The 16269-nt window shown below is 38.7% G+C and overlaps 1 protein-coding gene across 4 annotated transcripts in view; it reads left to right on the forward strand.

Moving 5' to 3' along the window:
• The window catches only part of ablim2 (actin binding LIM protein family, member 2), a 93673-nt gene extending 77663 nt beyond the window's left edge, over window positions 1–16010 (forward strand). For 3 of the 4 annotated variants that reach the window (XR_014272357.1, XR_014272358.1, XR_014272359.1), the window contains exons 16-21: window positions 2090–2127; window positions 2316–2415; window positions 2494–2552; window positions 6802–6862; window positions 8438–8518; window positions 14074–14186. Coding sequence is in view for 1 of the 4 variants with exons in the window: in XM_082511176.1 (XP_082367302.1) it covers window positions 2090–2127; window positions 2316–2415; window positions 2494–2552; window positions 6802–6862; window positions 8311–8318; window positions 8438–8518; window positions 14074–14187 (461 nt within the window). In the remaining 3 variants the exon portion in view is untranslated. Of the gene's footprint in view, window positions 1–2089; window positions 2128–2315; window positions 2416–2493; window positions 2553–6801; window positions 6863–8310; window positions 8319–8437; window positions 8519–14073 lie in introns of all 4 variants that reach the window. The other variant, XM_082511176.1, reaches the window with a different exon arrangement.
• The last annotated feature ends 259 nt before the right edge of the window (window positions 16011–16269 follow it).

Genomic DNA, 16269 nt, shown 5'->3' on the forward strand with positions numbered 1-16269 from the left:
TGTTCAGTATATGTCAGGTTATCTCTCGTTTGGGGTCTGTAGGTAACATTGTTTCACAATGTTATAATTTTTTTTTTTTTTACCAATTTTAGAAATACCCCTAATTTCAATATCTCACACAGTGAAACATTGATTATTCATCTTCCTAATCCAAACTATGTGGGAGTGGAGCTGTTTGGGATTTGGGCCCATGGGTGTTTTTTGCTCATCCTGTTCCTGCATGTGTGCACTCATTCCACCAGCTCATTGGTTGGTTTCATTGGTGATGCTGTAACTGTGTGTACACTGTGAATGGTCAGGCACATGAATCATGTTGTGTTAGTCTGTTCGGTTAGTATGGTGACGTGTCTCTGTGTGTCTCTACCCTAATCATTGTGTTGTGTACCTAAATTATATTTTTGGTCTACACTTCTAGTAACCCTAGACTATGTTGCATACTTTAAGAAATCTAGTCTAACTTCACAGGGTCACCCAAAATGCATGAACACGGGACTCCAAGGAGCTAATGTCACCACTACCACACAAGGATATCATCATCACTATCAACAAGTAACAGTGACATGTAAATCAACTGAGCTGGCTTTTGACAGCTAGATTGGAAGCATTCAAGCAGACATTAGATCACTGACAAAGTGTACTGTTTGCCAAAAAAAGAAAAACAACTTTACTGATCTCCTAACTGCCTTTAAACTTGTGATGTGTTTTAGCTTAAGTTCATTTTCAGTGGGCTACACCTACTTTGTGGGAATTGGATCCAGTTTTTTTAGGGCTCATCTCTAAAGTTTTAATGTTTTACACACTCTTGCGTATGAATTCACATAACATCATAATGTCAGTATGTCAGAAACATCACAAATAGCTCCACATGCTAATATGATAAGTTTACAACAAGGCTGTGACCAACACATTTTAAGATTTAGTTTCTCTTGGCCCCACAACCTGAAGATGTACATTAATTAACACTGCATTGGGCTATCAAGTGCCTATACTCCTGAAATTGTCTTGTGTTGCAATGCATTCTAATAAAACAGCTACTAGGCTGTTCCTCACTATGACCTCAGTCACACTGGCTTAGATACCATCTTTTATGGCCCTGCCAACCAAGATGAAATTTTATGAAAACACTAGCGCAGAGATAATAAGTGTGACGCAAATAATAAAAAGAGAATGTTTGCCTTTAGAGTAAAAGTTGTGCGTCACAGTTTTAACTTTTACTGCGAAGTTCTTTTGATTCTGGTTTGTGTTGCACCTGTTTTTGAGTCTCTAACAGCAGCCTCCACTAACTATTCTCCAGTAGATATTTTTCCCAAGCAATCTGTGATTGCCAGGAGGTTGCCAATTGGTCCCAAGCCCTTTCTGACAGAGGTCATGTTGAAAGTTTTGCTATTCGGCGTTGCTTTTTTCAGAATTGTGAAATCGTTAACAGAGAGATTAAGGATAAGTATATAACAATACTATTACTTATAAGTAAAAGTAATAAAATAATGTTGCACTTTGTGTTTTGCTTCCAGATGACGGTTTATTTATTTCAGTATTAACTACAGGACTGGAAAATTTAATTCACCAAATACAAAGAGTTGATTCTTTAGAGGAAATTGTTGCCCTCGGCCATTGACACATAAATTTGAAAGCTGAAGTTTGGTTCTTGAGTAAGATAGATTGTCAAAGCAACATTACGATTCTCTTCTGGCACAGTAATGATTCACAGGAGAGTTCATGGTCATCTGTCATTTAGCAAACTGGTTATAAATGTAAAAGAAATGCTTTTGGGGGGTCAGATCTAGCCATTTCTATCTATCCTCATGAGACAAGGGATATACATACAGAGTTTTATGGTGACTAGACTTGTAGATGGTCAACAAGCCAATGTCCCACGGTGTACAGTGTAATCCTTTAGTTAAAGTATGAATTTTCTCCATTTTTGTAACATTGTGCTTGTGGAGCTCCCTGTGGATGCTCTCTGTGGCCGATGATGTCATGCAAAGGGGTCCAGGGATTACTATTGGTGTTAATAGTGCAGCACAAGGGAGCCGAGAGAGAGATAATCCAGCACAACTGTCACGTCATGTAACATCTGACTGTTTTACAGCTTCTAGAACATCTTGGCAGGATGGTGAGGATAGCAAGGTGGGTCTGTGTGTACAGTTTCTGTCTTTATCCGTCTTTCCATATCTGTCTCTCTTCAAGTCATTTTCTTAAACTTTACAAATGTTGTACATCCATTCACTAATTTACTAACTCATACTATGCCATCATCCATCACCTCTTTCCATCTTTCTGTCCTTTTCTCTCTGTCTCTTACTTTCTCCTTGTAGAGGACCAGTTGGATGATTTTGAAGAGTGAGATTGATGGTCAGATCGACATCGACCCCCGCAAATCAACCTGCAGTCTGCCCACTGACACTTCCCAACCTAGTGAGTATCTATTAACAAGCTAGATGCTGAACTAGAGCTGACATAAATGAAAATAATTGTCTTTGCTTTTTTTTTTAGATTTCCCTTACAATAAGTCTGCATCTTTACCTGGCTATGGAAGAAACGGCATCTACAAGGTGAGCAGACAGATTCTGATATAGAATGGCCATCAAGATGCACAATCTCAGATCTTTGGTAGATCAGCCAAAGATCTTATTTTAAAAGTGTCTAAGAAAGTCAGGTTTAATTTTTTAACAGGACCTGTGATACTGAGACTTAGCACTGGAAACTCCGAACACTGAACAGTTAACGGTTGATGCCTAGCACCAAACCAATTCACATTTACAGATGAGATGTCCTCACCATAGTTTGGTGCTTCATTAACGCTACAGTCGCACTAGGGAAAACAGTGATTGGAGACTGGAGCATGACCAGAATTACTGTGGCAATGTGCAATACACTTGCAGTTTTGTTGCCTTTCAAGTGGTTACTTCGAAAATGGAGACCAGGTTTGTGACCACTCGCAGTCATTGCTGTCTTCAAAGCTATTTTTGTGCCTCAACATGGTGACTGGGATAAATCAGCAAAAATCACAAATATTTTACCGTCTGTTGCAAATTTCATGCACACAAATTCACATTAACTACTTACGCTCAGTGATCAGTGAAATTTTCACAGATCTGAAACAGAATTTCCTTCACAAATAGTGACAGTAACTGTGAAATGACAGACTTTGCTTGTATGTAGGAATACCAGCTGACTCAAGTCCCCTCTGGCAAAGAGAGGTAAAACAGACAAGCTGCGCTTACTGGCACAGAATGACTCAGATTAACTATAACGTGTTGGAATTCTGTTTGTGTTTTTAAATTAAAGCAGTAATTTTCAAAACCTTGTCAATGGTTCTGATACTGACTGCAGTCGGCTCAAGTCGGAGCATAGTTGTTTAGAGACAACTTGCCTTCTACCAGGCAACCTGGCAAACACTTCACATTGCAGTCACCACAACTACTTGTGATCAGTGACCAGATTTGAAAAAATGCATTCAAATCAGTACCAACAATGGCTCCTACTTGCAATGAAGTTGCCATCCTGTTTCTACTATAGTTTAATTGAGCAAATATAGAACAAATAGATGTCTGGATCTGACAGCTTTTGCCATTTAGACCACTAGCTGGTGCTGTTTCCCATTCAGGGTCTCCATTTCTATGTGATAACACCATGGCTCTATCAAACCAACACTTTCCAGCCTTGTATAGCCTCCCACTCACTACTAATCAACTCAGGAAACCTCAGAGTAGGATATAAACCATTTAAATGTTTTGCTCTACCTTAAAAATCAACCTCCCTTTCCCCACAGCTTTGGTATCAAATTTCACAGGGCCAGTCAGTACCATTCAGTCCACACAGGCAGTGCTCTGGTTTATTTAGGACTTTGGGGGTAGTCTATGAGCCACTGATGCAATATAGCTGCTCTCCCTCGGTGTTTGTTGATGGATAGAGGACAGGCAGACAAAACAGAACAGAAGAGGAAATGAAAGCTCAAGAGCCACAATAGAGTCATGGCAAACTATATTGAACTATTTTTCACATGCTGAAATTATTGTTAACATGGTGGATCTAGTGTGCTACAAGTACAATCAAGTGAATGAGACTTACTATCATCGGCTGATTGGAGAGTTTAGTGGTGCACAGTGAGGCCAGATGTATAAAGAGACTTGGATGAGATGGTACGCTTGACACACTGCCTGCACAGAGTTATAAGAACAGAGAAAAAAATGCATGATGATTGCAGCTGGCAGGGTTAACAACAGTGCAAGTCTGACGAAGTTACCTCTGGTCCGAGCGTGGTGTCTTTAACATGCTGAGTGATGTTGAAGCAGTCTAACAGTAACAAAAATTCTGCAGAAAAGGGGGAGCTGTGAGAGTCAGTATGGACAATCCCCAAGGAGTGTAGAGGGACACAAGGGACAAAGAATCCGATTATTAAGTGATGATGTGACGAATCCTACTTCCGGGTCTAAAGTAGTCTGCGTTTAATATGGCTTTTGTGTTGTTAACATGTTTAATGTTTTGTATTTTCTTCTATTTAATCTCAAAAAGCTCCTAAAAACAGTCAGTGATCACCGTTGACCTCCCTCGGCTTTTATTACCACTAATCATTTATTTAAGCTCAGTTTTTAAAACCTTAGGATGTAACTACAGCCCAGCCCATGCAGCAGTATATGAATGACTAACCTCGTATTGTGGATGGATTATCTCAGTTGTTCTCCTGGCTGAAGTTTGGTCCTTTTACAGCATCCTGCCATGCGATTACATTTGTTCCTGACCACCGAGAACACTCACGTTAACTTTTATCGAGTGGAAAAAAAGTTAGCTTGTTCATATTATGCTAACATAGCTGTGTCGCTAGCGGTCACGTAGCACATCATTATATACCAGCTAGCCAAACTTCAGTAACCCTACAAACGTCACTGCTGTTTAGTTTTCTGTCTTCATTTATGTTGGAAGTGATAAGAAAGCTGTACGTTTTAATTTGTTTCCAAAACCCCGCAGTCAGGACATGCGATATTGTATTTAGATGGAAGCTAGCGAGCTAACTTCCTGCTAACTTCTAACTCCGTTAAATGTCATAAATTCCGTTTTCATGGATGCCTGGATGTTAAACTCAGTTGTTACACCTGGTAGAGCAGAACGCTGATCATTTTATTAAAGATGAAAGACTTTAGACAGTGTTTTAACTCTCAGTAATGCCACAGTGATCATTTGATATATGGACCTGCAGCAGAGTTTAGGCCCAGACACGGCTAGTGACGTCAGACTGAACGATCGGATAGCTCAGAAATAAAGGTAGTTGAGGCTCTTGGGGATGGTAAACCTGAACTACCTGCAGTTGCATAAACAGCCAATCATAGTAATAACACCATTAACACAGACTAGTGACCCCAGGATCACAGAATGGCAATGAAGTTTGTTCTGATGATGATATCGTCTTGTTGGTAGAGAACAGCTGGGATACAATGCTCACTGTACACAAACCTCTCTCGGGAACATAATGCACATAGAAGAGGTGACACATAAGTAGGAAAGATTTCATGATATCAAAGCATTCAGGAGAGAGGATAGGAATTCCAATACTGAATATTTAATAGTTACCTGTCATACTCTAATCATCTTTGACAGACCATAGTAAGCTAAGCATCCAAGGAGTTTCAATATCCTGGCAAGATAGAAGCATCTTGGCATCTGCACGTTGCATTATGGGAATATAGCTTTTATATTCCTCTGTAGAGTTTTTTATGAGACAAAAGACTGATCTTTAACTAAGCTACATGCCAAATATTATGTGGACACTACTTATGTAGCTAAATAGATCTGACTTGTTGAGGAATGAACTTGAGACCTGGAGAGGTTGACCTTTGATGTCTGGTACCAAGGGAGCTAATAGTGATAGATTAGGCGTCTTACGGCACATCCCAATGAGATCAGGATGGGAACCTTTAGAGGCTGAGTAAATGCTTGGGCTGCTTGTCTCTTTCCTTGGACCATAATTCCTAAATGATAGTTTTAAGACTTTGTGCTTTGGAGCGAGTCTCAATTGGTCATTTTAGGAACTGCCAGATACTTCAAGAAATACTGTCTTGGCTTGATTTCTCAGATGTTTAGGCTGACTCTTGGTTTAGTTACAGACACCAAGAAATTCTCTGTACACTGTATATTAGTTTTCTAGCTACCATACCATATTTTTCCACTTTGCAAGCATGATGGTAGGGCATATATTGCATTTCATGTTGTTGCATGGAGACAAATTTAACATGGAACCATTAGCTTCCTGGCAGGCAAGATAGCTAATTAACTAGTTACTTGTGTCAGATGTTAGATGGTGTGGTCTGCCCTTAGCTTGTGTGTTGCAGGGCTACTACAGTGAGATAGACAACCATTCACACTCACATTTCACACCAGTTACCACTTATGTGTATATCGTATATCAATATCCCTGCCAGTTCAGCTCCATGAATACCGATTTATTTTCAAAAATTATTTTTCTTATTTTAAAGAATAGTATTTGTTTTTCACTAGTTTTAACACTAGAAAATGGATTACTGGACAAACAGCAGAGACTTTACAATATCGGTCCCTCCTTGTCTCATCAGTTGGCTTTCAGTCTCTCTGAGCAATGTAATCCAAACTCCCTATCAGACGTGTCACATCCACTTCCCGTTGCTAACTCTGAAAGAATGTGAGCAAATCAAGGGCAACAGCTTTTACTAAAAGGCTTTCAGATGAACCCTTGCTTTGATAAAGAGCAGCAGTGTTCTTGGCGGAATGACACAGAATATCTGAATTATGGTCTAACTCTGTGTTTGTTTAATGTGTGTGTGCCCGCAGGCTGCTGAGATGATGGAGGATGAAGTGGACCCAGACTCCCAGAGCTGGGGAGGCATGAGAGGTGAGAGCGGACATGTATCTTCAGTTCTCATCAAGTTTTTAAAGGTTTTATCAGCAAAACACTCATATACAGCATAGCACATTACACCCAGTGCAGTCTATAGTGTCTTTTTTAACCATGCACGATCATATACCAACCAAGACTACCATACTGGAAGGGGTTAGTAGTATGACAGTTCTCTCACCTTTCTCACCTTACTCATTCTGACCAGGCTACAGCTCAACATCCTCTTTACAGTCTAGGGCTAGCTTAGCATCAGCATGGAAAATACCAAGGTGTCTCTTGGTCTCTGTTGGTATTCTCAGTCTGTTCATTAACACGTTTAATATGCTTTCTATCCTCTAAGTTTGGGGAACCACATAAATTATCTGAGTTTTGCTTGAGAAAAACAACCAGCGAGTCATCCTGGCAAATTTATGAAAATTTATTTTCCCTGTTTTTGACAGTTAATAACATCTGAGTGAAGCTGAAACTTGCTATTTTAACTTTGAGGACTAATTTAGAAATAAATTCAAAATCTTCTTTCCTGTAAAGAGTGCATTCTTTAACTTGTAAATCTGCTTTTGAATACAGCCTGGCTTTGGGAATTTAAAAACTTTTTAAATAAAGGTGTTAAGGAAGTGTCATCTGATTACTAGATGATTCACCTAAAATAGAATTTCGGTATTGTAGTTGTTCTCTTACATGAGAACAGCATGTAGGTGGATACAGTGGACGTGGGGGTTGTTGGGAGCCTATCCCATCCTCCATAGGGCAAGAGGCAGGTCACACCCTGAACAGGGTCTGTTGCAGGGCTAATACAGACAGCCAGACAATCACTATTCACAAGTTAACCAATTAACCTAACCCCACTAAATGCGCGTTATCTGATTGTTTTAAATGCAGTTTTCACGTTGCTAATTCACTGTTGCAAAATCTCACAGGCTCCATCCCCAAAAACTGAATGTTTCCTTCTAAAAAATATTAGCCAAGCTATAAAATGACACTAAATGGACCATATCATCTTTCTATGAGTCAGATCAAGGTTATTTTTACAATGCCCGATAACATTACATATATGTTGCGATCAAGCATGCAGAGCCCTGTTGCTTTGGCTCCAGATCAGTTACAAGAAGTAAGAGCGAGGAAGGATGATGTCATTTTTCCAGCTCGAAAAATTAGCGCTGTGTGTTTACCAGTGCGTGCGTGTACGGTCTTGGCTGTATCTGAGGCAAAGATTGAGTTGAAAGTATTCCAACCTCATAACAGTCTGTGTATGTGAGCAGAGCGACCATTTCTAATGCTTTTTGACGCCTTTGAAACCCAATATTTTTGAAGAGATTTGGGTTTGCAAGTGTAATTTATTTTTAAGCTCACTTATGCTAGCTTTTATAATAGCTCTGAGTTCAAATAAAAGATAACTGTTCCACCAGAGTAATTTCTTCTGTCTCTGTCTTTTCCCTCCTCAGAGTACAAGGTAAGAGTTTGCTCCCACTTTGCAAATATACTTTCATATTCTTGGCAGCACTGTTAGGACATTGGATTATAATTGTATTCCCTAATAAATCTCCCACAATGCTTACTTTGTGTTGCCAGGTCTACCCTTATGAAATGCTGGCAGTGACGCATAGAGTGAAAGTGAAGCTTCCCAGAGATGTAGACCGCACCAGACTGGAGGTGAGCTCTAATCTTACTTTCCCCTCTGTTGTTTCCCTCCTTCTATCCGTAGGTCGTTAACAAACCTGAGAAAATATAAAATTTTGGCTTACAGAATTTTGTCAAGTCAAGAATTTGTGGTTTGGGTAGGAGCTAGGCAGCTCAGCCAATGGGATAAAAGTATCAGCAAAAGCTTATAGAGGTGCCATCTTCAATCACTTAAGTGGTGAATAAACAATAAATAAACTATTTTGGGATTTCTCTTAGTATACACATTGTATGCTAAAATACAAAAGGCGCTTAGAAGTGAAGTGAAGTAAAATGTAACTTACGGTAAATGAAGTGTGTGTATTTGCTATCAGGATACATAATTGTATTTATTTACTTCTTTGGAGTCCGAGTCATGATCAATAATTACCTAAATCCTAGCTTCAAACACTCACACTAACCCTCTTTTAGACAACCAAAAACTACTCTTTTGGAAAAAAAAAATATGTGTAGATTTTGATTTGTGTCCATTAGAATGATAGGGATGAAGATTAGAGTCTTTATCAGTGATGATATAGACCTCAGAGAGTAAAACTGTTCTCCAAGACAAAGTAAGTAATCGTTGTAATTGACACAGAAGAAAAACTAGTTATACTTTTTCTAAAATAGTAATTTTTTGCTTTTCTCTAAAACATACGGTTAGGGCTGGGCACATCACCAGCGATGACTTTTAGAAACAGGTTAAGGTCTTGTTTTATATACAGTCTATGTCTGCAGACAGAAATCTGTGAAATAGTGGAATATATGGATATATGCCTCTTTCTTGATTTTTTTTTTTAAACATCAACCTATATTTTTTTTATTTTTGGTAACTAGGAAGCAGAACACTACTACAGAGACACATAAAGACTGATGAATTAAACAAATGAATCTTTGAAACAAACATGCCATGCCTGTCATTAACACTCTGCCAAAGCCAGAGCCAGTATGGCTGAGAAAAAGACGAATGACATGCACAGTCCGACCTTGATTTTGTGGCTGCTGATAGGTTTTAAAATCTGGTGAAAAATCAGAAACCAGAGGAGACAGATCTGCAACATCGCAGTAGTTTAATTTAATTTGGTGCCAGGTCACAGCAAGTTTAACACACATATATGTCCTATAACTATAATAAAGAAATAAAGTGAAATTGGACTTAATGTCCCAGAATAACCAATTTCCTGCTGCTGTTATTATTACACAACCCATTTAAAGATTCAAAACTTTCATTAAGTTTGAGCAGCTGAAAAAAATGAACTGTTTTTGTCTCTAAAATAACCCATTTAAAAAAAATCCAATTGTGGTTTGTGTTGGGGTTCAGAGCTCATGTTTTGCAGTCCTCGGAAGAGAGGTTTTGTCTAAAAAACATCCTCTGAAACATTTCAGTCTTCAGTAACCCCACTATGAGAGTTCACTGTGAGGCTTTCAGTTAACAGAAATATTGTCCCAAGTGGAGTCTGACCATATTGAGGTTACTGAGGATACTCAAGAGATTCCCTCTGTGGTTGGAAATACCAGACTGGAGTCCTATTGTCAAAAGTGTGTGCAGAAGAGAAACTTTTTGACCTGCGTTTTACCCACCACTGATCTTGATCCTTGGCCCCAAACTGTTTTAGGTTTAGCCATACTAATCAGCAGCTAAAAAGTCAATTTTTATATGATGGAAATATATAAAAGTGAAAAGGGGAAAAAAACAAAGAAAACTATTCTTATGCACGTTTAAACCATACACTGCCTGTAAAATGTGTCTTTTCGGCTAGTCTCTCTTGAAGCTTGGGTTGCTATATTAAGTACCTTTTACTATTATTGTAGCCAAATATTTAAAGTATTTTCCATTTATTTATTTCTGAAAATACAGAGAATCATTGTAAAGAATATTAATGTTCTTTCTTTAACCTCCTAAGACCCGAACTCTTCCACGACATGCATTATTAATTTCTCTGTGATATTTGGGCTGATTGGGGCCCGATGAATGTAAAAACAAAGAATTACCAGATTTTTTTTTTTACCTTATTTTTGTTTTTAAGAAAAATAAGAGCCACATATGAGGATATTCATCTAAAATGTTCATTAAACAATAGCACTACAATGTCCTCGTAAGTAGATATCAGGCCCGTGTAGAGCAAAATTGAGTATTTTAGTCTAAATAACCCAAAATGTGATGTCCACATATGTGGACACCAGGTCCTAGGAGGTTAAATATATTTAACAAAAATATTGCACATAATTAAAGGCTCAAACTCACATCAATAAGCCTGTTGTGATTAGGTCAATTAAGCTACCTGACCCATGCAACACCTCAAACTGACAGGTTTTTAATTGCTTTAAATTTATTTTGATTTAATTTAACTTTGCTTGTAGTCTTAATGAAAAGTGAAAGATGTAAGTACACACCGCATGTAGTTCTTGTGCCACGGAAAAATGTAAATTTAGGAGCACAAACTGAAGTCCAGGCTATATAAAAATTATAGAAATGCAAGAAAAAAGAGTTCCAAGTCTTTGAAATAGTAAATAAATGGATAGTAGCACTTTTCCATTTGGGCACTCAAAGCTAATTCACCCACACATTCATGCAAGTAATTTTTTTTTTATGCCTAAGCACTCATAACTGAAGAATGCAGACTGGAGGAGCTGGGGGATCGAGCCACTGACCTTCCAAATAGCAGACGACTCACTTCACCTCCTAAGCCAAAGCCAACCCCAAATAGGCCTCCAGATATATTTGCTCATGTATTATCTGGATAAACACTGATGACTCTGTTATTTAGCTAGTGTGTGACCCTCTGTAAGGATGCCCGTTAAAGTGTAAACCCGCACAGTTAGGTCCATGTTGGAGTGGCTATAGCCCAGGAGGTAGGTCAGCCAGTAATTGGAAGGTGTCTGGTTTGATCTCATGCTGCTCCAGTATAAATGCCAGAGTATCCTTGGGCAGAGAGTGTAGTCCTATACACCTCAGAATAATCTGGCTACTTCTATCAGCAGTCATGTCATCAATACATACTATTTCCTGGTTCCATTGGCAGCTATACATGGCTATGCCATAACCTCCACTGTGTTTGACAGATCACGTGGTATGTTTCAGATCATGAGCTGTTTCTCTCTTTTCTTCATGTTTTCTAAAAACCAAAGTTTTTGCAGCCTCTCTGAGAGGTGGAATTTGGTTTTTTCACCAAAAGATAACTTCCATCTCTTTCATCATAATCATTTCTTTGGACCTCATACTGACATTTCAGCAAAAAGCTACAAAATACAATTCTCATCATAATCTCCAGATTATACGATCTTGTTATACAATTACAAGGAAATAGGCCTCACTTGGCCATTAAACTACTTGCAGTTGTCCAGCTACTCTTGAGCCTCTGGAAATGGGGGAATGTGTATAAAATGGCTGTAATTTTGAAACAGTTGAAGAAAAACTTGTGTTAAAGTTGTTGAATTAAAGCTGAAAGTCTTTGGATTCAACCTCTTTAGCAGAATACCATTCAGTGATGTCACACCAGGTGTTTTGCTACTGACAGCTAACAGAAAACATGTTGTGTAACATACTGAATGGCATGAGTCATTGGTTTTACAGTTACACACTGTGATATGAAATGGGGAAGAGTATCCTCCTTTTTCATACCACCAGTGTCATTATCCTGTCAATTTGGCAGGTGAAAAATTTAAGGCACCTGAACATTTTTACCTCGGGGTGAAAACCAAACCTTCTGTTTGCTGATATAAACCAGGGGATTGGCTGTTTCACAGAAATAGCTTTACCTAGCTCTTGATAGTTGGCGATCGTGGTTCAAGAGTTGGGAGTTCGCCTTGTAATCGGAAGATTGCCGGTTCGAGCTCAGCTAGGACAGTCTCGGTCATTGTGTCCTTGGGCAAGACACTTGGCGCCAGTGTCCGGCAGCCTCGCCTCTGTCAGTGCGCCCCAGGGTGGCTGTGGCTACAATGTAGCTTGCCAGTGGGTGGATGACTGGTTGTGTAAAGCGTTTTGGGGTCCTTAGGGACTAGAAAAGCGCTATACAAATACAGGCCATTTACCGTTTGATCACAAAAAACACACACCTGCAGTGCACAGTGCAGGAAACATTTTATATTAAAGCTACCTACGCTCTGTTTCTGGGTTTAAATCAATGCCATGCAAGTTTTTGTTACGCTTTTTTTGTGTCTGTTTTTTAGAGAGAACTTAGTGAGTGTTGGCAACATGAGGTTTTAGGATAGGAGTTTTGGTTGGAAGAACTTATAAGGGATAAAATTCAAAATACTGTATTAAACATCAAGACAGAAGGCAATATTATGCCTGTTTACTGTGTGTGCACAACACAGACATGTCAGGATGTCCATCTAATATATGCGTCCAGGCTTAGACATGAAGCTGATACAGATTAATAAAAATTATGCTGGCCAAGATCCACAGATAGTACTGCTTCAGTTAGAAATTAATTTATTGTTCTATTGATTAATCAGTTTGAGCAGCTCAATGGCAGCACATTGCATAGCTTGCACTGCTGTGAAGGCACCCTTAATTCTGAATGATACATGTGTTCAAGCAACACAGGTTACTCTATTTTTTGCAGGAAGTGAAAAAAGGTCATCATGGGAGTCACCCAACAGCCTACACCTATTACAGCATAACTAAGGAAGGATTCAGGGTCACCTGATCCAGCCCTAACTATATGCTTTAGCAAAAAGGAAAGTTTGAAGCCTAATTTTAAAAGTAGAGAGGGTGTCTGTTTACTGGATCCCAACTGGAAGCTAGTTTCACTGAAGAGAGACCTGAAAGCAGAAGACTCTGCGTCCCATTCTACTTTTAGATATCCTTTGAACCACAATTCTGCAGTCTGAGAATGAATGATTGATACTATAAGGTCTTTAAGATAAGATGATTATTCTCATTATTCAAGACTTTTTATGTGATTTTAACCTTCTAAGACCCGAACTCTTCCATGGCATGCATTATTAATTTCTCTTTGATATTTGGGCTGATTGGGACCTGTTGAATGTAAAAACAACGAATTACCAGATTTTTTTTTTTTTTACCTAAATTTTGTTTCTACGAAAAATCAGAGCCACATATGAGGATATTCATTCAAAATTTCAATAGAACAGTAGCAGTATAGTGTCCGCATAAGTGGATATTAGGCCCCTGTAGAGAAAGGTTAAGTATTTTGGTCTAAATAACCCAAAATGTGATGTCCACACAGCCTAGAATACACTAGGCTAGAAGTAATATATGCATGAACTAGTTTTTCAGTATCGTTCTGAAAGAAAAAGTTTATAATTTTAGAGAAAGTGTGCAAATGGAAGAAAACTGTTGATGAAAAACAAATATATGACAACTATTTTGCTGAGTTTAAAGATCTTTATGGTACAAAATAAATAAAAGTACAGTTGTGGTCAATATGTCTGAACATCTTGTCACCCACTTTGCTTCTTTATCATTAAAACGCCAACCACCACCAGTGTTTCCTTTGGTTATAAGGTTCACAAGAAGCTGCTGGTATTACTGTTGTCCACTTAAATAACAATGTTTTTTCTGCCACAATTTCCTAATCCAGAGACATCTATCTCCAGAGGACTTTCACCAAGTGTTCGGCATGACCCTGGAGCAGTTTGACCGCCTGGCTCTCTGGAAGAAGAATGACATGAAGAAGAAGGCACGCCTTTTTTAGACAGAAAAACAATGCTAAACAAAATCTCAAAAAGTATCGGGAAGAAAACAAAATACAAAAAAAAGCCCCATCGGAAATATCTATATATGCACCACCGTGATACTCCTTCTTCCTACTCTCCACCTCTAAAACGCCATGCCTGTGAAGCCACAGAGGAACCCTGCGAGGGCACAGTTTCACAAAGCTGCGGCGGGCATCTATAGCTTTTTGTATGCAGTGTGGTCCAAATGTTTGACTGACAACCTTATGGAGATTGAGGAGCTGTGTTTGCATGGCCTGTGCTGATGCTCCTTGCCTCCTATGTGGTTTTTGCATCGACCCCTGACCCTCCCATATGCCAGTGCTTTCATACTCCATAAAAAAACAACAGCTTTTTCCAATTCTCATGCAGGCCTTCCTCCAGGTTTCTGTGGTTTGGAATGTTTTATGTGCACCTTCTTTTAATCTCAGTATTGACTTGTTTCTGTTTCTGTACAGAGTTTGTTTTCTCTTTGTGAGGTTTTGCCATCTTGTCTCTTTCTACATATCACCTGTTTGCTGCGCTGCCTTTTCTCTCTTGCTGTGTCTGCTCCTTGCAATAGGTTACTGTTACATATTCAAGACAGTTCATTTTTACACCCTTGCCATTACATTAGGACAGTGAAGAGACTGTAGACATTCACTGTTCAAGCATGTCAAGGTCAAAGACAGGGATAAAAAAAAAACAAAAAATATGTGATGTTTTACTTCAAAACTGTCAAAAACCACCTCATCATCTTTTGCTTTTGGTTTTCCTTCTTGTTCTATTCAATCAGAGAAGTTGGCTACATAGTTTTGATATGCGTGCTCTGGTACATTTGAATGTGGCTCCATATCTCACGCAAGCCTCTCATAAATCAGCCCAGATAGAGTAGCCAGGGGCTGGATAGCAGCCACAACTCTGAATCACAGTCAGCGAGAGGAAGAAAAGGAGGGGTAGAATACAGAAGGTTTCAGGGTGTACAAACATGTCAAACATGCTGCATTGCTAGGGTGACGTGCACTCACATGAAAAAAACAAAATAAATACAATTATTTTTATAAGCTATTTTTGACTTCTGAAAAGGATCATTAAACCAGTCAGGAGGATGCAGCTGAGAGAATCATCTTTTTTCTTTTTTCTTTTTTTTGAACAAAATAAATCCTTGCAGACTAAGCTTCACATAACTGCAGCAGACGTAAGCTGAACAAGAGAGGTTTTGTTTGATTTTAAAGTCAATACTCTAACTGTATTATATATTCTCAGCTAGAGAGTTAACTCTTTGTATGTTTGTTGTTTGAAAGTATTGTTGCGTACAGTAATAAAGCTATACATTCAAGCTTTGCTCGACTTTCTGGACCGTAAATCGATCAACTTGCCAACTAACATACTGTAACATGTATGTAAACATATACTGGATATATATCAGATTTATCTGTCTGCCATGGTGTATAACTCTTAAGGCATGCATGAGGATGGGAAATGGGGTTTGTCAACTGACCTGATATAAGAAATGAATGACAACATTATCATAAATGTGTTTTGAGTGATTGATTCTTTTCTGGTCAAATGAAGTGCCCAGCTCAGCTCCTTACATTAGCTTGTGTTAGGTATTTATTTAATTGCAATACCGGGGAAGGGATTTTATTTTTGAAATCTTGAGTGTTGTGTCAGGGAAGAGTGCTTTTGAAGAGAAACATATCAAATTTTGAGTTTAATCTGAGTGTCAAATGTTGCTCATGTAAGTAACACACTAACTGTTGTCATGCATTGCCATGTCTTCTTTCTAATATTCATCTGCTATTAAAGTGCTTTATCCAAACTACAGAGTCACTATGGTTTTAAGTGCTTACGACTGTGAGATTTTAAAAGCCCTTTTCTAATGGATACCTTCAAGTAAGCGGTACGTGTGTGTGTGTGTGTGTGTGTGTGTGTGTGTGTGTGTGTGTGTGTGTGTGTGCGTGTGTGTGTGCGTGTGTGGGACCATTGGTAAACCTGCTAGTGGTTAGTATATCAGTCATAATCATTTTTAACAGCAAATATGTTTTAATGTAAAGAAAACTCACTAGTTTTTCACAAAATAG

This window comes from Aulonocara stuartgranti (genome assembly GCF_965226115.1).
Source record: "Aulonocara stuartgranti genome assembly, chromosome: 3".
NCBI lineage: Eukaryota > Metazoa > Chordata > Actinopteri > Cichliformes > Cichlidae > Aulonocara > Aulonocara stuartgranti.